The 23,808-nt window shown below is 41.5% G+C and overlaps 1 protein-coding gene across 1 annotated transcript; it reads left to right on the top strand.

Annotated features, from left to right (window-relative positions):
• The first annotated feature begins 457 nt into the window (after nt 1-457).
• Nucleotides 458-23,497, top strand: LOC141148260 (serine protease 33-like). The gene is made up of 5 exons (XM_073635528.1): nt 458-675; nt 5,783-5,975; nt 7,459-7,730; nt 11,646-11,803; nt 22,904-23,497. Exons 1-5 carry the CDS (start codon nt 639-641, stop codon nt 23,273-23,275), a joined length of 1,032 nt encoding a protein of 343 aa, XP_073491629.1. The 5' UTR covers nt 458-638; the 3' UTR covers nt 23,276-23,497.
• Nucleotides 23,498-23,808: the final 311 nt, after the last annotated feature.

Genomic DNA, 23,808 nt, shown 5'->3' with positions numbered 1-23,808 from the left:
ACTTCTCGATGATTCCTGGAACAGACAGATACACCACAACAAGGGAGTGTTCACCAATTTAATACAGGTATCATCTGCTTACCACTGGAAAATCATAAGGAGAACCATGCCAGTGGCCTTTTTTTCCAAGCTGTATTTTGTAACTTTTCTCTCCTTCCTCCCTTAACCCTACTGTGTCTTATCTCGTTTATCTTACTGAAACTGTTGTAGAAACTATAAGTTATGTACAAAAGAGAGAAATAATGATTTGTATATGGCACATTTTTCTGCTCTTGTAAAACTATTTAAAAACTTTAATAAGCAAAAAAAAGCATAAGGAAGTTATAAAACCATAAAGAGAACTGCTGCCAGCAGAATTTTTCCAAGTCGTAGTTTGTACCTTTCTTGTTCTCCGAACCCTACTTTTGTCTAGCCACTCATAAATGTTGCAGAAACTATAAGTTATCAAATAAAAAAAAGAGGTGAGAGAGAGAATGACCTGTATATGGTTCTGCTCTTGTAAAACAAATACAAACTTTATCAAACACAAAAAAAGATTGAGGAAGCTGAAGTGATTCACATGAACAGAAAATTGTGGTCTTCACAAGTCAGCGAGAAAGAGAGGGAGATCTCTGCTGAGTATCCTCCACTGTGCTGGAATGGGAACACTCACTGTACTCATCCTAATCGCGACAGGTAAGTAACTTTCCAAAATTTCTGCTTTGACCTAAGGTTTCTTGGAGAGCTACCAAACAAAAAGTTGAACAAAGAAAATTGGAGCCATATTGAGCTTCCCATCCGCATATCTGGGAACTCTTTGCCTAAACTTTATATGCTGACCTGAAGATTCCTGAGATCATTGTAACTAGGGGTAAGCAGAGTGATTTTAGCTTTTTTTTTTTTTTTTTTTTTTAATTTAGCTGCCAAATGTCTGATTCCACCCTCAGCAAATTGTAGCTCAATTTGCACATTGAGCTACTTATACAAAATATGTCAATCTGCTCTCTTATTTATTTAGAGCATGCTTTTTTAAGGTCATTTTGATTATTTCAGAGTTCTTTTTTGTTTTTCCCTTTTTCATGTGTGTGTTTTATCATTATATGTACTATTTCTGGCACAAGCACAAGTGTGGGATAGTTGAAATTTAGGGGTGGATTTACTAACCCTGGTAAGTGCAAAATCTGGTGCAGATGTGCCTGGTAGCTAATCAGCTTCTAACTTCAGCTTGTTCAATTAGTCTTTGAAAATAAAACATGGAAGCTGATTGGTTTCTGTGCAGAGCTGCACCAGATTTTGCACTCTCCAGCTTTAGTAAATAACCCCCTTAGTCTTTCCCATTAACTCCAATGCATTTCACTAGAATGGAAATTTTGGTAAAACAAATACTCTTAAGCCTCGTACACACGATGGGATTTTTTGCAGACAAAACCGCAGACTTTTGTCCGAAGGGCGTTGGCCCCAAACATGTCTTGCATACAAACGGCAAGGAATTGTCGGCCAACAAACACAAACGTAGTGACATACTATGCGTTTTTTCAGCTCTTTAGCACCACGCTGTGGGCTCCTTCTGCTAATTTCATGTTAGTAGAAGTTTGGTGAGTGTTGATTCGTGCTTTTCATTTTGCGCTTTTCAATTCATCCTTTTCATTTCATGCTTTTCATTTCGCGCTTTTCATTTCGTGCTTTTCATTTTGCGCTTTTCATTTTGCGCTTTTTATTTCGTGCTTTTCATTTCACGCTTTTCATTTCGCGCTTTTCAGTTCGTTTCTGAACGGCCGTTCTTCAACCAGCCATGTTGCAGAATCAGAGGAGATAACTTTTTATTTATTATTGGCCTTGGAGTTATTGCTTTGACCCAAGTCCAGTCCAGGAACAGGAGGAGGAGGATTTCTTGGACCAAAAATTGGTTGCTTTATTAATGGTCACCAATTATGTCATATGCCTTTGCTGCGGGAGCTCCAGGAGAATAATCAGGATGATTTTCGGAATTATCTCCGGATGACAGACCCCTGCTTTCACCAACTCTTGGCATTTTTTGAACCCCTATATTAAGAAGCAGGACACATGCATGAGGCTTTTAGTTTATTTTTTGGTTAAATAATAATTTGATTTGGTATATTTTTTTTTATATATTTTTGGATGCATTAAATGCACTTTTTGGTTAAGTTTTATTGGCAGATAGCATGTCTAATTTTATTTGTTTTCTTTTTTTAATGCACAATAAAAAAATTGTGTAGAATAATACTTGGCTATGTGTTTTACTTCAAATGACAGTTTGGGAGTCGGCAGTTACATTTAAAAAAATACAATGTAAAATTGACAAGGGACACCAACATAGTTGTATCTTTGATCTTAAAAACTACGGGATAATGGTGTTGTGGTAACTTGCACCAAAAAAAATAACAAGCATAATAATATTATTCTTGATATCACTAGAAAAAAAAGCCTTTGAAAATGTGTTTGCAATAACTCCATCAGTATCACCAGCAAAGCAGCTTCATTATTATCCCATTAAAGAAGAAGAGAATTGTGCGCCGCATTTCCAGATTTCATAATTCGCCGCGTCACGAATGTTAATTCTCCGTTACGAAAGCTAGTTTACAAGACCGACCGCTTCTGTCTCGTCCTTGCTTCCGAGCACGCTCGGAAAATCCGACAACAGACATTTGTCTGCGGAAAAATTTAAAGCCTGCCATCCAACATTTGTCCGTGGAAAATCCGACAACAATTGTCCCATGGAGCGTACACACGGTCGGATTTACCGCCAACAGCCTGTCATCACACATTTCCTGTCGGAAAGTCAGATTGTGTGTACGAGGCTTTAGTCTTTCCCATTAACTCCAATGCATTTAACTAGAATGGAAATTTTGGTAAAACAAAAACTCTAAAGCCTCGCACACACGATCGGATTTTCGGATGGGAAATGTGTGATGACAGACTGTTGGCCTAAAATCCGACTGTTTGTACGCTCCATCGGACAATTGTTCTCAAATTTTCCGTGGACAAATGTTGGATGGCAGGATTATACATTTTCCGCGGACAAATGGCTGTTGTCGGATTTTCCAAGCGCGTGTACACAAGTCCGTCATACAAAAGTCCAAAGTACAAACACGCATGCTCGGAAGCAAGGACGAGCCAGAAGCGGTCGGTCTTGTAAACTAGCGTTTGTAATGGAGAATTAATATTCGTGACGCGGCAAATTACAAGATCTCCAAATGCAGTGCACAATTCTCTTCTTCTTTAATGGGATAATAATGAAGCTGCTTTGCTGCTGATACTGATGGAGTTATTGCAAACTAATTTTCAAAGGTTTTTTTTTTTTCTAGTGATATCAAGAATAATATTATTATGCTTGTTATTTATTTATTTTTTTTTTTTTGGTGCAAGTTACCACAACACCATTATCCTGTAGTTTTTAAGAACAAAGATACAACTATGTTGGTGTCCCTTGTCAATTTTACATTGTATTTTTTAAAATGTAACTGCCGACTCCCAAACTGTCATTTGAAGTAAAACACATAGCCAAGTATTATTCTACACAATTTATTTATTGTGCATTAAAAAAAGGAAACAAATAAAATTAGACATGCTATCTGCCAATAAAACTTAACCAAAAAGTACATTCTATGCATCCAAAAATATAGAAAATATAAAAATCAAAATCATTATTATTCAACCAAAAAATAAAATAAAAGCCTTATGCATGTGTCCTGCTTCTTAATATAGGGGGTCAATGATGCCGAGAGTTAGTGAAAGCAGGGGTCCGTCATCCGGAGATAATTCCGAAAATCATCTGGATTATTCTCCTGGAGCTCCCGCAGCAAAGGCATATGACTTAATTGGTCACGATTAATAAAGCAACCAATTTTTGGTCCAAGAAATCCTCCTCCTCCTGTTCCTGAACTGGACTTGGGTCAAAGCAATAACTCCAAGGCCAATAATCACACATTATCTCCTCCGATTCCGCAACATGGCTGGTTGACGAACGACCGTTCAGAAACAAACTAAAAAGCGCGAAATGAAAAGCGCGAATCAATACTCACCAAACTTCTACTAACACGAAATTAGCATAAGGAGCCCAAAGGGTGGTGCATGACAATTGAACTTCCTCTTTGTAGTCTCGTAGTACGTCTAATACAGTGGTTCTCAACTCCAGTCCTCAGGACCCACCAACAGGCCAGGTTTTATGTATTACCTTGAGGAGATGCAGACTAGAATACTGCAATTACTGAGCAGCAAATTATATCACCTGTGATGTATTTCAGTTATCTTGCAAACCTGGCCTGTTGGTGGGCCCTGAGGACCAGAGTTGAGAACCACTGATCTAATACGTCACTAGGTTCTTGTTTGTTGGGTGAGAATTCCTTGCCATTTGTATGCAAGACAAGTTCCAGGCCAACGCCCTTCGGACAAAAGTCTGCGGTTTTGTCTGCAAAAAATCCCATCGTGTGTACGAGGCTTAAGAGTATTTGTTTTACCAAAATTTCCATTCTAGTGAAATGCATTGGAGTTAATGGGAAAGACTAAGGGGGTTATTTACTAAAGCTGGAGAGTGCTAAATCTGGTGCAGCTCTGCACAGAAACCAATCAGCTTCCATGTTTTATTTTCAAAGACTAATTGAACAAGCTGAAGTTAGAAGCTGATTAGCTACCAGGCACATCTGCACCAGATTTTGCACTTACCAGGGTTAGTAAATCCACCCCTAAATTTCAACTAAAGTTCCTGGCCAACGCCCTTCGGAGAAAAGTCTGACGTTTTGTCTGCGGAATATCCGATCGTGTGTACCATCAAGGGCTACATGGGGAGATATATTAACAACAAAAGGAGGAGAGCTTTATAACTTTGACTTTGCATGAGGTGTTTAAACAATTTTTCAGGAGGTAAGTTAACCAGAAAGATTGGACAAATATTGAATGAGCACATGCCCAAAAAGGATGGTGTCAAACAATATAAACCAACATGAAACAAGGTAAACCTCAGTGCAAGCTTGATGATGCAAGTAGCCCAGAGTGCTATACAATACACTGCTAACCTAACTATTGAAGCGCAGCTTCATTCCAGCATTGGGTAATCTGTATGGCTGTAAAAACACAATAGCGGAGGGAAAGAGAAGTGCAATATCTATAGTGCAGCATATACAAGCAATATTTATTAAAAAAAATAGGGATAATTGGACCAATCATTGAAATGTAGTTCAGAATGATCAAAGAGCAGCCTCTGGGGAAGAAGCGGACAGAAAGGCCACCAGGAAGCCTTGGCCACCGGCAAGAGAGAGATGGAGCTGTGGGGACTGGGAGCCGCTGTCACTGTGGAGCCAATGCCGAAGATGGAACCAAAAGCCCAGGTGTAGAAGCTGCCTGGAGCCCCTGGTTAACTGGAACTTGCTTCTTCTTCAGCCTGCTCTTTGGTTCCATCTTTGCCACTGGCTCCACAGTAAATAAATATACACTGATTTGGGTTATTTTCACCAAAGAAATGTAGCAAAATACATAAGAACAAATATTTATTTGCAATTTTTTTCAAAATTTTCTTTTTTTCATTTATTTAGCAAAAAAAAAAAAAAACAAGTGGTGGTTAAATACCACCAAAAGAAAGCTCTATGTGTGTGAAAAAATTATATAAATTATATAAATTTGGTTTGGGTACATTGTCACATGACTGCGCTGTTGCAATTCACAATGTGACAGCGCTGAAAGCTGAAAATTGGCCTGGGCAGGAAGGGGGTCAAATTGCCCGGTATTGAAGTGGTTAAGGTGAAAGATAAAAAAAATCGAATTAATTATTTTTCTTTGCTTATGTCAGCCCAAAAGGCTTTTGGTGCTGCAGATTCAGTGTGCGGTTCCCCCAAGGTGTCGAGTCGGATAGTTGGCGGTACGGATGCGTCAGTCGGGGCATGGCCCTGGCAGGTCAGTCTGCAATATTCAGGATCACATAGATGTGGGGGCTCCCTGATCTCACCAGAGTGGGTTCTGACTGCAGCACATTGCATTATAAAGTGAGTATGACATATTACCTTTATAAATTAATTATTCCATAAAGCTCCAATAATTTGTTTTTTGGGTAAACATTTTCTAAAAAAATAATCATGGGTATGTTCTCTGATAACTTTTATAAAGTATTTAAATATAAAACTATCAGGTATGTATCATTGATCATCATTGATTGGTTGGGGAAAGAGCCGGGACCTACTATTCTTGTGGTCACATGTGGTAGTGTATTCCCTACCTTGGCAGCAGGTGTTAGTTATCTCCTGCTGCAACCTTCTCTCCTGTAGAGGTCGGCGTGGCAGCTAGTCCCTACCGATGTTTGAGAAACACATTCCTCTGATACAAGTGTGTTACGGCCCTACATCCTCCTGAAGAAGCAGGCCCTCCTGTGAAACGCATTGAGGAGTGTTTTGCCTTCACTCCTGGATATGAATATTATCCTATGGGATTGTATGTAACTGTGGATTTAAAGTGGCTGTTTGTATTCCTTGGGTGTGTCTCTGGGCAACAATAATAGCTATATATGTGGATTCATCTTGTAAAATATTTTGAGAGTATCATCTAGCTTGCTTTGTTTCCTAAAAAATGTGATCTCAATGAGAATTTTAGCATTTTATTTTTTATTTATTTATTTTATTTTTGTGTTTAATATACAAAACAACAATACCAAAGGAAAAGAAAGAAAAGAAAAGCAGGGAAAAAATAAAACACAGCATGTTCGAGATATATATATATATATATATATATATATATATATATATATATATATATATATATATATACAGTTATATTATATATCTCACTAATATATGTAAGATAATTAACAAAGTATGTAAATTCAGCCCCATATGCCAATACACAAAATAAAACCATATATCAAAGCAAAACAAAAAAAAAAAAGAAAAGATCTCCAGTAATTTTAAACCTGTTGTCATGGGCACAATAATTTTTTTTTTAAGCACAATTTTTGTTTCTTCTTTGATTGTTGTTCTAAGGATTTACTATTTGGACAATTTGGAGCACCTGAAAAGTTACAGTTTTTTACTCCTTTATTGTTTCATTGGTGTAGAGATGTGGTGCAATTCATACTTAGGCTAGCAAAACCTTCTAGGTTATATTTCTGCCTACCACTAGATTTACTCCGTCTTCTGGGTTAAATGCAACCAGCATCATTCAACCTAGCACAGTGAGTCAGCACAGTGATAGGCTCCTCTTTCTGCCACTATGCTCTCTCCTCCTATCAGCATGCTCTATGACAGCACATTTGAAGTTGCACTTGTGTACATGCAATGGCACAAAGAGATTACTGTGAGTTAGCATTACAATGAACTCTAATGACCCTACATACATTCATAACATTGGGCTAGTGTACATACAGGCCATTCATTAAAAAAATTCAAATAATTATGAGTAGGTTGTTTCTCATTCATTAGAATATGAAGATCATTGAAAGTGATGTTATACATTTTCTGTACTGTTTTCTTTCTACAGTCCTATCCAGGAATCAAATTATAAAGTGTATTTGGGCCTGTACAGGCTGGGTGTGATTGACTCTCAAACAGTTGTTGCCAATGTAAGGACTATCATCATCAATTCTAATTATGGAGAGACTGGAGACATCGGGGACATCGCCCTGGTACAGCTGGCCTCACCTGTCACCTATACTCAGTACATAATGCCGATCTGTCTGCCATCTTCCACCACCACCTTCCCCTGTGGCACGGAGTGCTGGGTGACCGGATGGGGTACAACATCCTATGCAGGTGAGTTTATACAATTATATTTAAAAGTGGCTTGACTATTTTTTCCCACTAAGAATCCAAACATGTCACTTACAACCAATACATTGTGCCCATTGGGGATTGGTGAATCTGCCCAGATTGAGCACATTGGAGGTTCAACTAATTCTCTTTGAAATTCACAAACATGGAATAAGGGGTCCTCCAGATCCTGATCCCTCTCCTACTCATTCACCAAAAAAAGTGTCAATAAGAAAAAAAACACAGTTTTTTTTACTATTCCTTTATTAAAAATAATAGGGTGGTCTCCAGATCACAACCCATTCCCTACTCATTCCCTACTCATTCACCAACAAAAGTATCAATAAGAAAAACAAACACAGTTTTTTGACAATTCTTTTAATAAAAATAAATAAATAAATAAAAAACAATGTCCCTTGATGTAGATCCACCCACAATCACGATGCCTGCCGCACCACCGGACCCGAAAAAAGAAAAAAAACTCCGCCACAGGGAAGGCTAACCGCCCAATGCCTGCGCTGCGGGGTGACAGTTTCTAAATAGGTAAGGGGCAGGGCCACCAGATAATGTCATTTAAGAACTGTCAGATGGAGGAGCAGGTATTTGGCGGTCAGCCTTCCTTGCGGGCGGAGCTTTTTTTTTTTCTGGTCTGGTGGTGCGGCAGGCGTTGGGATTGACTATGGATCTACATCAGGGGGGACATTGCTTTTTTATTTTTTTTAAAAAGGAATTTTCAAAAACTGTTTTTTTTTTTTTCTTATTGACACTTTTTATGGTGAATGAGTAAGGAAGGGGTTGTGATCTGGAGACCACCTTATTAGAGGAGGCTTCCAAATAGTTCCTAAATAGGTAAGGGGCAGGGCCACCAGGTGATGTCATTTAAGAACTGTCAGATGGAGGAGCAGGCATTTGGCGGTTAGCCTTGCTCGCGGGCGGAGGTTTTTTTTTTCCGGGTCTGGCGATGTGGCGGGCGTTGTGATTGACAATGGATCTGCATTGGGGGGGGCATTGCTTTTTTATTTTTTAATTAAAGGAATTGTCAAAAACTGTTTTTTTTCTTATTGACACTTTTTTTGGTGAATGAGTAGGGAAGGGGTTGTGATCTGGAGACCACCTTATTAAAGGGGGCTTCCAGATTCCTTCCAGATTCCTATAAGTCCTATACCCACAGATCTCCACAACCAACGCCAGGGTTGTGTAGAAGATGCCCTTGTCTCCATCAACATGAGGGCAAGGTGCTTTGGGGTGGGGACATGTTGAGCGCATGCGGCCTGGTATGGTTCAAGAGGGGGGGGGCACTCACTCGTCCCCCCCTTTCCTGGCCTGCCAGGCTGCATGCTCAGATAAGGGTCTGGTCCCCCCACGCCATTTTTTCCACTTTTTTTCTTCTGCCAGCAATGTTTGTTTTTTTTCATTCAGCTGTCAGAGGGGAAGCCTGTGACAGCTGATGACTCATCTGTTGTTAGGGATGCGGGAGGCAGCTTCTGGCCCCGCTCCTTAAAAAACTGATATTCATTGTGCCCTGATTGGGCAAAGCATTGCCCAATCAGAGCTTAGAATGCACTGTAGAGCAGGCAGTGCATTGTGGGGTGCTCAGCGGGGTGAATATCCGTCGAGCGCCCTACAAATTTGGGTGTTCACCGAATGGGCGAACAGGCGATGTTCAAGCCGAACTTTTGCTTGGCCCCAACCATTTGCCCAACACTATTCTGCACTGAAGAAGGATCTCCAGGAAGCCAAAGTACTTCATGATGAACCATTCCACCACCAGGTTGAAGAAAAGTGCAAGGCAAGGTATCTATCTGTTTTTTTTTTTGTTTTGTTTTTTGCCAGGAGAAGAGCAGCCAGCAGGTTGTTGCCTTTGTCACACATGTCCTTGCCTGGCTGAAGATAGTGTGAGGTCATCCACCCCAGCTCTGGCCCGGCGTGGCTCTTGTCAATCACGGAAAATATTTTTAACCCTTTTAGAAACTGCTACAATACATTCTTCAAATGTCCTGGAGGAGTTCAATAAAAGACTCCAGGATGTTAATGAATAAATCCTACTACGTAAGTCCCACCCACAAAACCTGATGGATAAAGTACGGCTTTTCAAGTGTGAAGCTATAAGATGGTTGCTTGATTGATTTCTGTACCTGCCTATTACAATTTCACATCTTATCTCATTTCAAGTAAATATACAGGATCTCACAAAAGTGAGTACACCCCTCACATTTTTCTAAATATTTTATCATATCTTTTCATGTGACAACACTGAAGAAATGACACTTTGCTGCAATGTAAAGTAGTGAGTGAGGGAACCATGAATGCCAACATGTACTGTGACATACTGAAGCAGAGCATGATCCCCTCCCTTCAGAGACTGGACCACAGGACAGTATTCCAACATGATAACCACCCCAAACACACCACCAAGATGACCACTGCCTTGCTAAAGAAGCTGAGGGTAAAGGTGATGGACTGGCCAAGCATGTCTCCAGACCTAAACCCTATTGATCATCTGTGGGGCATCCTCAAATGGTAAGTGGAGGAGCGCAAGGTCTCTAACATCCACCAGTTCCGTGATGTCGTCATGGAGGAGTAGAAGAGGACTCCAGTGACAACCTGTGAAGCTCTGGTGAACTCCAAGAGGGTTAAGGCAGTGCTGGAAAATAATGGTGGCCACACAAAATATTGACACTTTAGGCCCAATTTGGACATTTTCACTTAGGGGTGTACTCACTTTTGTTGCCAGCGGTTTAGACATTAATGGCTGTGTGTTGAGTTATTTTGAGGGGACAGCAAATTTACACTGTTATACAAGCTGTACACTCACTACTTTACATTGTAGCAAAGTGTCATTTCTTCAGTGTTGTCACATGAAAAGATAGAAGAAAATATTTACAAAAATGTGAGGGGTGTACTCACTTTTGTGAGATACTGTAAATACACTATATTGTCAAAAGTATTGGGACACCTGCCTTTACACACACATGAACTTTAATGACATCCCAGTCTTAGTCCGTAGGATTCAATATTGAGTTGGCCCACCCTTTGCAGCTGTAACAGCTTCAACTCTTCTGGAAAGGCCGTCCACAAGGTTTAGAGATGTGAAATGTGAGGGGTGTACTCACTTTTGTGTGATACTGTACGTGATTCTGCACTTCTACCTGGGGGGGGGGGGCACACAGTGATTAGTCACAACAGAAGCCGATCTGAGGGGATACAACTTCCCCTAGTAAAACCAGCACACACAGTACACAAAAACACTGGTCAGGCACACATTTAACCCTTTGATCGCCCTAGATGTTTCAACCCTTCCCAGTCAGTGTCATTAGTACAGTGACAGTGGATATTTTTAGCACTGATCACTGTGTTAGTGTCACTGGTTCCCACAAAGTGTCAAAGTGTCAGTTAGTGTCCAATTGTTTGCTGCAATATTGCATTCCTGCTATAAGTTGCTGGTCGATGCCATTACTAGCATAAAAATAAATAAATAAATAAAAATCCCATAGTTTTGTGGACACTATAACTTTTGTGCAAACCAATCAATAGACGCTTATTGTGATTTTTTTTTTTTTTACCAAAAATATAAAGCAGAAAGTAAAATATATTGTTTTTTTTTTTTTTTTTTTTTCAAAATTGCTGGCCTTTTTTTGTTTTTAGCGTAAAAAAATAGAAAATGCAGAGGTGATCAAATACCACCAAAAGAAAGCTCTATTTGTGGGGAAAAATGACATGCATTTCATTTGGGTACAGCGTTGTATGACCGTGCAATTGTCAGTTAAAGTAACGCGGTGCCGTATCGCAAAAAATGGCCTGGTCAAGAAGGGGAGGGGTAAATCTTCCAGAGGTTAAGTGGTTAAAGGGGATCTACCTATGTATAGTTTTGCAAAGAATGTCTTGGTAATTATATTCTTTTCTATGTTTCATCATCAGGGAAGCCACCTTTAAATGGGACCCTTCAGGAGGTCATGACCCCCCTAATAGATCACAGTACGTGTCAAGAAATGTATTGCAATGGGGGAAGTAATGAAAACATCCAGGATGAAAAGATTTGTGCCGGCTACATGGATGGGAAAAAGGATTCCTGCCAGGTGGGTGACACCACCCGCCAAGGGGCTGCATATATGCGTGCAACTGGCGGGATGTGGTTAAAAAAAAAAAATTGCTTGCATTAAACATCCACCATCAATCACAATGTCCAGTGATGTATATCCATGTCAGGACACGAAAAAATGCTCTAAGAGAGAGCTGGGATTTTTTAGGTGCCGATAACATAAATTGCAACATCTGATAAAAAGTATATTATTTGTCTAAATTTGTGTTAAAAACCATTAGAAAAATAATAAGAAAATTAGGATCATTTCACATTAAACGTCTACAATGTGAATTATTTACAGCTGCTTGTCATGGTATAGCAATGCCAACATGTTACACCAATTTATAGGCTTCTTCAGGAGATAAATGCTACCACACCTGGACAAATAGATCAAATACATGAAATAATACATATACAGTTGAAAACTTCATAGATAAAAAATATATTTACAAAATTTGCAACATTATCAGATGTTGTAATTTATGTGTTTGGCACCTAAAACATCCCAGCTCTCTCTTGAAGCATGTTTTCGTATCCTGCCCTAGATTATTGGGATGTGGTGCCATTGAGATTTCCTCCAATTAATTATCTGTTGTGTGATATATCCATGTCAATCACAATTTCCTACACCAGCCAATTGGCCTCTATATGTTCCCCTTACACTGCCAGGATTTATGCCATCCCAAAGGAGGCCCTCTATTTGAATCCTTCCACTTTGTACTACAACGGTATGTGCAGCATTTTGACTGCCACTCACATGCACACACAGGGTTTGTCCGCTTGGCTGGGGGACTATTGCAAAAGTAAACTCAGGAGAGGAAATTTATTGAAAAAGCAGGTAATACGCGTACGTTATATTATCTTTAGCTTATGTTTTATGAAAAAAATAGACTTTAACGTTACTTTAACCACTTGCCGACCAGCCGCCGTCATTATACTGCGGAAGGGCAGCTCTTTCCCGCAAATCACCGTAGCTGTACGTTGGCTCCTTTAAGAGCCATACCAGGCGTGCACGCGTGCCCGCTGCACAGTGGGGGGCCCAATGTCTGCCGTCCACCCACGATCACGGGAAAGAGAGCCAGAACGGGGATCTGTCAATGTAAACAGACAGATCCCCGTTCTGACAGGGGAGCAGAGAGAGATCTGCTGTTCCTAGTGATCAGGAACAGCGATCTCTCTCCTCCTCCAGTCAGTCCCCCCCCCCACAGTTAGAAACACCTCCCAGGGAACACATTTAACCCCTTGATAGCACCTTAGTGTTAACCCCTTCCCTGCCAGTGACATTTACACAGTAGTCAGTTCCTTTTTATAGCTCTGATCGCTGTATAAATGTCAATGGTCCCAAAAAAGTGTCAAAAGTGTCCAATCTGTCCACCGCAATGTCGCAGTCCCACTAAAAACCGCAGATCGCTGCCGTTTCTAGTAAAAATTGAATACTCACCTTTCCGTAATTTTCTTTTCCTGGTGCCTGCCCATGGCAGCATACCCATGGTTGGTTGCTCCGCCCCCTACCAACCCACAGGACCATTTTAACTCTATAAAAAAGAGTTGCTCCCCTCAGTCAGTATTCTTGTAACTAGATCTCATAACGCTAAGGATCATTGAAGGGAGGGTGTATGCTGCCATGGGCAGGCACCAGGAAAGGAGAATTACGGAAAGGTGAGTATTCAATTTTCCATTTTTTCTGGTGCCTCCCATGGCAGCATACCCATGGTAAATAACTCGCTTACAGGGAGGGTACTGCAATAAAGAAATTTAATTAAACAAAAAAGTTACAGTACAGATGACTGCAAGGTCCTTTCCCCAAACTCTCGGGAAGTAAGGACTGCTGGGTCTACACTATAGTGGGACATGAACGTGCTGAAGGACGACCAGCTGGCCGCTCGACAAATTGTCTCAGGGGAGACCCGGGCCAAAGCTGCCCAGGAGGAGGCTATTCCATGCGTTGAGTGCGCATTGACCGCATCTGGAACTGGGAGACCACTAGCCCGATATGCTCTTTGGGTTAACCTTACAATCCAGCTTGCCAAGGTCGTCTTAGATGCTGCCATTCCCTTCCTGGCACCCTTGGGGATGACAAATAGCCGTTGATCTTTCCTGAACTGCTGCATCTAATTTAGGTAGTGACTTAGGGACCTGGCTATATCCAACTCATACAGTTTTGAGGAGGCTGGATCCTCCCCGAATGCTGGAAGAACCCACTCTTGGTTCAGATGAAAGACAGAAGGTACTTTAGGGATGAACTGATTAATATTTTGCAACACCACCCTGTCCGGGAAGAAGGTAATGTAGGGTTCTTGTGACCCTAATGCTTGGATCTCTGATACCCTGCAACCCGAAGTGATGGCGACTAGAAAGACTGCCTTCAGAGAAATATTCTCCAAGGTGCATTCTTCTGTGGGAGCAATAGGAGGTTTTGAAAGGACACTAAACACGATAGTCAAATCCCATTTGGGATATAGCATCTTTCTAGGAGGTCTCAATCTTAGAACTGCTTTCAAGAAACGTTCCACCAGAGGATCTAGTGCCCACCGGGTATCTGTTAGAGCTGAAAGGGCTGAAACCTGGACCTTAAAGTGGGGTTCCACCCAGGGGGGCCGTCAAAAAAAAAAAAATTAAAAGTCAGCAGCTACAAATACTGCAGCTGCTGACTTTTAATTGGACACTTACTTGTCCCTGGGTCCAGCGATGTGGGGGATCAAAGCCCCGCTCGTCCCCCCCCCTCCGCTCGTCGGCGCCGGCATTTCAACTGTGGGCGCCGGGCTGTGGCTTCACAGCCTGGCACCCACTGCGCATGCGCGAGCGGCGCCGTGCGCCGTGATTGGCCGCTCAATCACCTGGGACCTGTAATGGGTCCCAGATGATTGACAGGAGGGAGGGAGCAGAGCGGAGCCCTTCCTGTGCCGAGGGGGAAGTGATGTCACCAGGCCAGGCAGAGGAAGGGGCAGACTACGAGGGACCACCTAGCAACAGGCATTTAGAGGTGAGTAAAAAAAAAAAAATATCCAATTTTTTTTTTTGTTTTTTTTTAGAATTTTTTATGTATTTTTGTTTTTTTGGGTGGAACCCCACTTTAAGCGTATTCTGGCCCAAACCTAAGTCCAATCCACTCTGTAAAAAGAGGAGTATGTTCTGGATTCGGGGGTTTAGAGGATCGAAATGGTTAGTCTCTGCCAATTCCGTAAACTTTCTCCAAACTCTATAGTATGTGGAATTCGTAGATGCTTTTCTGGGCAGTAGTAGTGTTTGAATGACATTATGCGAACATCCTAACTCGCTTAACCTTTTCCGTTCAGCTTCCAAAGCCTCAAGTCTAAGATCTCCGGGTGCGGGTGACAGAACTTGCCTTGAGACAGAAGGTTGTCTATGCGTCGAAGGGGAAGCGGTTTGCACAAGGCCATCTTGATTAGCAACGTGAACCATGGTCTCTTGGGCCAGTATAGAATCACTGCCAAAATTGTGATCGCTTCTGTTGTTAGACGTTGGAGAAACCTCAGTATCAGTGGAGTTGGTGGGTATGCATATGCCATCTGAAAGTTCCATGGCTGGGTTAAGGCATCTACCCCTGCTGATTTCGGAGATCGGAATCTCGAAAAGAAAAGCGGTGTCTTCGCATTGAGCGTGGAGGCAAATAGGTCTATTTGGGGAGTGCCCCATTGTTGGCATATCCAGGAGAAGACCCTCGGATTCAGAGACCACTCGTTGTTGTGGCTGAAAGATCTTGAAAGCTGATCGGCTAACTGGTTCTCTGGCCCTGGGATATATGAGGCCCGTAGGTTGACTACATTCCTCTCGGCCCATGTCAGAATGGGTGTCACTTCGTTCAAGAGGGACCTGCTGTGCGTTCCTCCCTGATTTTCTGAACATAAGCTACTGACGCTTTGTTGTCCATCTGGAGAAGGATGACTTTTCCCCTGAGGAAGGTGGCCAGAGACAAGATTGCTAACCAAGCCGCCCTTAGCTCCAAGGTGTTTGATACTACCTCTGTCGCATTGAATTGCCATCTGCCCTGTAACAACTGGTCTTGGTAATGTGCCCCCCATCCTAACTGACTTGCATCTGTCATCAGAACAGTCCATGGGTTGGGGCCAAGGGGACAGTGAAGCAGAAGGTTGGATGGTCTTGTCCACCATCAAAGGCTGGATTTCATTGCAGGTGTAATCAATATCCTCTGATCTAGGTGATCTTTCTTCCACTGTGATAAAACGCCAACCTGGAAAGTCCGTAGATGCCATCTGGCCCATTTCACCATAGGTATGCATGAAGAGAGGGAACCGAGCAGGCTCAGACAGTCTGATGCTGACATGGAATGGCTCGCTAGTGCCCTTTTCACCTTCCCTATCAATGAAGGGATCTTTTCTACCGGGAGTGAAACTGCTCTTCCTGGAGTGTTGAAGAATGCTCCTAGGTAAGTTATCTCCTGTGTGGGCGTAAGTTGACTTTTGGCGTAGTTGATTAGCCAGCCAAACTTTATCAGTGTGTCTAGGACCAATTGTACATGTATCACCAAGGTCTGTCTGTGCTGAGATAGAACTAGAATATTGTCCAAATAGTGTAGAACTCGAATCCCCTTCTCTCAAAGAGGAGCCAAGATTGCTACTAGCACTTTGGTGAAAGTTCTGTGCGCTGTTGAAATCCCGAAGGGAAGGCATTGGAATTGAAGATGTAAGTCGCCCATTCTGAACTGAAGAAAAGGTTGAAACTGAAGGTGGATAGTAGGGGTGCAACGGATCGTCCATGATCCGTGTTCCGTACGGATCAACTTCCGCGGATCGGGACACACGCGATCCCCAGAGCGCTCTGTGGCCTCGGCCATAGGAAAGGCCGCGGCTTCGGCCTAGCTCCGGAGCGGCGGCAATCTTGGTACACCCGGCGGCTGGAGCGATTACTTGTAACAAACCGGCGTCATATCATGACGCCGGTTTCTCTCTTCCCCCTGCCAAAACTCTGCAATGCCCTGCCAAAACTCTGCAATGCCCTGCCAATACTCTGCAATGCCCTGCCAATACTCTGCAATGCCCTGCTAATACTCTGCAATGCCCTGCCAATACTCTGCAATGCCCTGCCAATACTTTGCAATGCCCTGCCAAAACTCTGAAATGCCCTGCCAAAACTCTGCAATGCCCTGCCAATACTCTGCAATGCCCTGACAATACTCTGCAATGCCCTGACAATACTCTGCAATGCCCTGCCAATACTCTGCAATACTCTGCAATGCCCTGCCAATACTCTGCAATGCCCCCGCCATACTCTGCAATGCCCTGACAATACTCTGCAATGCCCTGACAATACTCTGCAATACTCTGCAATGCCCTCACAATACTCTGCAATGCCCTGACAATACTCTGCAATACCCTGCCAATACTCTGCAATACCCAGCCAATACTCTGCCAATACCCTGCCAATATACCCACCAATACCCTGCTAATATATTATTACAGTGGGGGAGATTGTGGATATTACAGTGGGGGAGATTTTTTTTTGTTGATCCGAAAATGATCCGAACCGTGACTCCTGATCCAAGGAACGATCCGAACCGTGAGTTTTTTGATCCGTTGCACCCCTAGTGGATAGGTATGTGAAGATACGCATCCTGAAGGTCTATGGACGCCATCCAATCTCCTGGCTGAATGGATAGAATGACCGTGTTTAAGGACTCCATCTTGAAATGTTCCACCCGGATATGCCTGTTCAGTCTCTTCAGGTCTAGCACCGGCCTCCAACCCCCCGTTTTTTGAGGACCAAGAAGACCGGGGAATAAAAGCCTAAGCGCTTCTCCGAGTCTGGAACTGGTACTAATGCCTGCTGGAGAACAAGCATTTTGACATATTGAAGAAGGGCCTCCTTCTTCTCTCTGGAGGTTGGAATCTTGGTGGGCTGAAAGGAATAGAGGGGAGGCTGCCTTTTGAATCTCCAGAAATGACCTTGACAGACCATGGACACTGCCCACTGGTCTACACAACCTTCCACCCAAACCTGGGAAAACGCCTTTAGATGGGTTCCTACCAGACCGGTTTGGGTGGGGAGGGCGTCAAAAGGACTTCTGGCCCTCAACAGTGGATGTAGAGGATTTTGGTTAGCTGACCACAGAAAGGTAGCTTGTGAACCTTTCCAGCCCCTTCTGTACTCCTTTCCTGGGTGGTAGGATCTGGAGTCCTTCCCTCTTAACTGGCCCGTTGGGCGACTTGCAAATCTCTTCCTCCTGTTTCTGTCCTGGGGGATTAGCCCACTTTTCCCCCTGTGACTCTGATAATTGCCGTATCCATTTTTTCGCCAAACCGGGCTTTCCCAACGTATGAAATACGACACCATGATTGCTTAGACGTTGGGTCTGCCGACCATGGTTTTAGCCACAATGCTCTTCTGGGCGTGATGGAATACAGCATGGTCCTGGAAGAACATTTTAGGACATCAATAGCTGCTTCTGCTATGAAATCTGAGGCCAGCTTTAATTCATCCAGTACCTTAATGATTTCTTCTGAGCCCACCCCTTGTCTGAGGTCCGTTTCCACGTTGTCTGACCATACTCTGGTGGCCCTTGAGATCGAAGTCAGAGCTACCGCTGGTTTGCATGCTCCTCCAGCCGCCTGATATGTCTTTTTCAGGTCTAAGTCAATCCTTTGGTCAAGGACATCTTTAAAGGAGACTGCGACTTCTAGTGGTAAGGTTGAATTTCTAGCCAACCTCATAACTGAGGCGTCCACAGTTGGTACAGCATCAAAAAGATGCGCATCTGCTTCTGCCAGTGGATATAACTTAAGAAAACGATTATACGCCATAGATCTTCTGTCTACCTTCTGCCATTCATCTGTTACCACCTCCTTGATTTCTTCCTTCAAGGGAAAAGTTGATAACTTCTTTTTCAGATGTGGGAAATATTTCTTTGTTTTAGAAGGTGGCTCCGGATTTTCCTCCCACTGGATTGCATCCTTGACCATGGTTATGAAAGGCTCAACTAGAGCGAAGTCAAAAGCTGAGATATTGCCATCCACCCCTTCCGCCTCGTCTTCAGAATCCACCTCTGTGTCCAAATGAGGAGTGGATGGGCTTACTGCTGCTTCAGGCGAGGGTGGGTTAACTTGGTCTTGGGAGAGGGCCAACTCCCTGGTTAAAATCCTTGATCAGGCTCTTAATTGATTCCAGAGACTGCTGCTTATCTTTCTCTTTATCCCCTGTAGCCTCTAGTAGACACTTCTCGCGTACCAATTTTTCCGGCAGCGCTTGTCTTCCACATACCCAACAGGTCTTCTCTCTTGCATACACCACTCTGTGGGATTTGTGTCTGCTAGGGGTATGTCGGGGTGACCTGTGGCCACTGCGGGAGGCATGAGCTGAGGATGAATGAGAGTGCCCTGAGCGCCTATGACCTTTTGATCTCCTATCTGAGGAACTACGGTGAGATGATCTGCGGGATGATCCCCGGTGCGGGCTGTAGAAACAAAAAATATGTTCTAATTTGCCCGGAGTGCTCTTTTTAAAAAAAAAAAACTTACCTGATTGTTGCAGCCCTTACCTAGTGGTATGATGAGGATCTTTTTGTTGCGGTATCACATTACTAGGGGTAGCTGGACAAGAAAAAGAAAAGGATAGATTTCTTCTGCTTTTCTTTTTAACTATATATATATATATATATATATATATATATATATATACACATATATGTATACACATATATATATATATATATATATATATATATATATATATATATATATATATATATATATAGAAAAAACACATGGAACGATGCTTGATGCCAAAAAGTGTCCTTTTACTGAAAAGTTAATCCATTAATTGTTTCAAAATACAAGCAAGCCACTGTACAGTTCCGAGCACAACTCGCTCTTCGTCAGGCTTTTCAGGCTGTGTGTGAAAGGCTAAACCACACTGTGTTCCTTTATCCACACCCAGTCTGATACACACCTGTGTCACATAATTAATTATCCTATACAAAACACCTAAAACCATTCCAAATTTAACCCTATTACATAAACCTACTACCCTAAAACCATCCTAAATTCCCCAATAGGGGATAATCTACAAGATAGGTTCATCATATTACATCTCAAATATCCTCATCATATCACTTATGAACCAATTATATTATCTCATTTAATTAGCTCGGTGTTTTGTAAATATTTCTCATGAATATACATATGTTGCTATTTCTATACATGTCTCAAGTTTCTTCATGGATTCCAGTTGATATTCTGCTATCTAGTATTTCCAACGGGAGCCTTTTGTAATCAATCTAAAGAAAATATAACATATTCAAAAATAGTCATACCTCTAATCAATCTTATACTATAAATTTTTAAACAAACAGAAACAAATCATAGTCCCTGTTCATACCATCAGGGTACAGGAACTGTAATTTGTTGATCCACCAAACTTCACGTCTTTTTAATTTCAAAATCCTATCACCCCCTCTTTTGTCATGGGGAATCTCTTCTAGAACCATAAAGCGTAGATCTGTGTCTTTGTGGCCCATTTCTGAGAAGTGACGCGATACAGGTAAACTTGATTGAGGATGTCTAATTGTACTACGGTGTTGTGCGATACGGTCTTTAATTTTTTGGGTGGTTTCCCCCACGTAAAGGAGATTACAGGGGCATGTGAGAATGTAAATTACATATGATGACTGACAGGTGTAAAAACCATTAATGATTATTTTCTTATTAGTCCTAGGATGAGAAAAGTTATTCCCTTTGATAACTAAATTGCATTGAATGCAATTGAGACAGGGGTAACAGCCTTTTCTTTTACTGCCAAGAAAGGTCATCTTTTTCTCATCCTGCCTCTCTGGTTTAAATTCGGATCGCACTAAAAGGTCGCGCAAGGTTTTATTGCGCCGGTATGCCTTCATCGGAGTTAACTGAAACTCCTCTATATGAGGATAGGATCGTTTCAATATCGTCCAATGTTTTCTTAATACATTAAAGATCCTCTCGCTATAACTGTTAAACTGGAAGACAAATGGAATTCGAGGTTTGTCAACTGAATATCTTTTCCTATTGGGAATTTCAATAGGATTCAAAATCTTATTTAATTCGTGTCGGATTATGTTTACATTGGGAGTCCACCTTGACGGTGCTTTGATTGAACAAGGACTTCAAGATAAGAGGGTAACCCACCTGATGTTCATTTATATATATATATATATATATACACACACACAGATACACATATATACACAAAATATATACATAAACATAAACAAATGTACCCATTTTCAAGCCCCTAAATACCTTGGCCAGGCTCCATTGCAAAAAATAGGGAAGACACTTAGGAAGATGTCTTCACCTTGATAGCTGGCTCTGTAATGAATCCCAGGCCCCCCGCCGAGTAAAACAGAGCAGATCGGCGCGCGAAGCGCCGCACACTGCTACAGGAAGAGGGGAGGACATAATCCATTGAGGGACACTGAAAGGTAGGTAACAGCCTGCTCACATAAGGATATGAAACATGCCATCAGGGAAGAGCAAAGAGGAGAGGCTAAGCTCCTGTTAATCTTCCAATATGGCCCAAAAAAAGAACAGATAAAACGGCCTCCCATACTTATCTGGCGCCTTTAGTAGCCCAAGCAATGGGACTCCATACTGCAGGAGAGCCTGAACCTGCAACGGTTACACCACAAAGCGGTGAGGTAAGGCTGATAATGATCCTGCAGGCATGAGGACAAAGTAAAGAATACTGACTGAGGGGAGCAACTCTTTTTTATAGAGTTAAAATGGTCCTGTGGGTTGGTAGGGGGCGGAGCAACCAACCATGGGTATGCTGCCATGTGAGGCACCAGGAAAAATAATAATAAATATGCCATAAATCTATTGCCTATTTTGTAGACGCGATAACTTTTGCGCAAACCAATCAATATACGCTTATTGAAATTTTTTTTTTACCAAAAATATGTAATAGAATACATATTGGCCTAAACTGATGTTTTTGGGTTTTTTTTAGATAGTTATTATAGCAAAAAGTGAATATATATATATATATATATATATTTTTTTTTTTTTTTTAAATTGTCGCTCTTTTTTTGTTTATATATAAATAAAAACCACAGAGGTGATCAAATACCACCAAAAGAAATCTCTATGTGTGGGAAAAAAAATTGTCAGTTGGCCTGGTCATTTAGGGGGAAAATCTTCCAGTCTGTAAGTGGTTAAGGTAAGGCTGGATTTCAGCTTTCCAGCAAATACAATTGGTATGGTTGCTAACTCTTGTTCCTGTGCCACTTCCATGCCCATTCACTTGAAGACCAGGCCTTTTCTGGCACTTTTTGTTTACATGTAACAAACAGTATTTTTGGCTAGAAAACTTTAAATTTCTAAATGTTTTTTTTTTTTTTTTTTTAAAGCCCTAAAGAATAAATTGGTGGGTTTTGCATTTTTTTTATGTCACAATATTTGCGCAGCAGTTTTTTTGGGGGAAAAAATATCCTTTTTTTAATTTTAATGCAAAAAAAAAATATCCTTTTTTTAATTTTAATGCAAAAATAAACAGAATACATAACCCAATTTTTTTTTGTAAAATATAAAAGATGATGTTACACTGAGTAAATAGATACACGCTTTAAAATTGGCCAGGCCCATGCAACCGCGACAAACAACGTAAATTTTACTATCCATAGGTGACGCTTTAAAAACCTTTACAAGTCACCACTTTAGATTTTCACAGGAGGCCTGGTGCTAGAATTACTGGCAACGATCTGATGTTCACGGTGATTAGGCACATGTGTGGGATGATTATTGTTTATATGTGTGCGGGACCGACATGTGCGTTTGCCTTTGCGCGTGAGCACGGGGCACTTTGATTTTTTTTTTTTTAGTACTTTTATTGCTGTCACAAGGAATGTAAACATCTCTTGTGACAGCAATAGGCATGTGACAGGTACTCTTCATGGAGGAATCATCCCAGTATAACCACTTGAAATCCAGTGAAGTATAGGTATATTGCCGGTCAGCAAGTACTGTAGGTAGACACATTTCTGGAAAATTGTACATGCTTAATTTTTAAACATTTACCGTAATTATTTTCTGGAATTATTCCAAACAGATAGACGTTGGTGCAGCTAATGATAATTGATGTCTTACAGGGTGACTCAGGAGGACCTCTGGTGTGTAAGGTCCAAGACGTATGGTACCAGGTTGGAATTGTGAGCTGGGGATTAGGCTGCGCATACCCCAACTTCCCTGGGGTGTACACGCTGGTGACAGAATACCAAAACTGGATCAGCTCCTACCTGCAAGTTACATTCAATGAAGTGCCAGAAATTCCTAAACCAACTAGGACATGTGGAGGAAACCTCCTTGACATGGGGTACACCAGTTCCACAACACGTCCAGGAAGTACTGCCTGTATGAAGACCAAACCAACAACATCTGAAGGAAGCTCCATGACATCCAGCCTTTTACACCATTGCTGGATAATCCTGCTCCCAATTACTTTTCTGATCACAATAATATAACTAAAAGCTGCCATCTTATCTGACCTGGAAATTGGGGTTGATTTACTAATAGATACGAGCTCTCAGGTTGGTGCAAACACTGGTTTGGACAGAACTTTGTGTTCATCGGAACACTGAATTTTTAGCTTATGGCAGGACTTAAACAACAAAAATAGTAGCATTTTTTCTACTGATACTATCTATATACAGTATAAATAAAATCAATCCTGCCCTAAAAAAAAAAAAAAAAGAACAATTCTCCTTCTTTCACCCACAGCTGCTAGAAAAAAAGACCTCTGAGTATTTATGAATCAACACAATTATATACAGTATGCACCAGTGCTATATCAAACATAATTAAACATTGTGGATAGGAACAGGGAAACATTTGACTTCCACCATCATTCCTTATTGATCAAAGTACAGGTAGGAAAATTTAACTGGTGACTCCACTTTTTGTTGGGAAAAAAAATAGAAAATAAAGAAAAAATAATATGGCATATACAATTGCAACACAAGTCATGTTGTAATTAAATGTTATTACAAAATGACCT

Source organism: Aquarana catesbeiana, linkage group LG06 (assembly GCF_042186555.1).
Source record: "Aquarana catesbeiana isolate 2022-GZ linkage group LG06, ASM4218655v1, whole genome shotgun sequence".
Taxonomy (NCBI): domain Eukaryota; kingdom Metazoa; phylum Chordata; class Amphibia; order Anura; family Ranidae; genus Aquarana; species Aquarana catesbeiana.
This window is presented reverse-complemented; position numbering and strand designations above follow the sequence as displayed.

Coding starts and splice junctions, on each gene's coding strand:
- LOC141148260 (XM_073635528.1), top strand. CDS start 639: ATGGGAACACTCACTGTACTCATCCTAATCGCGACAG. Junction 5,976..7,458: donor GCAGCACATTGCATTATAAA/GTGAGTATGACA, acceptor TTCTTTCTACAG/TCCTATCCAGGAATCAAATT. Junction 11,804..22,903: donor GGAAAAAGGATTCCTGCCAG/GTGGGTGACACC, acceptor GATGTCTTACAG/GGTGACTCAGGAGGACCTCT.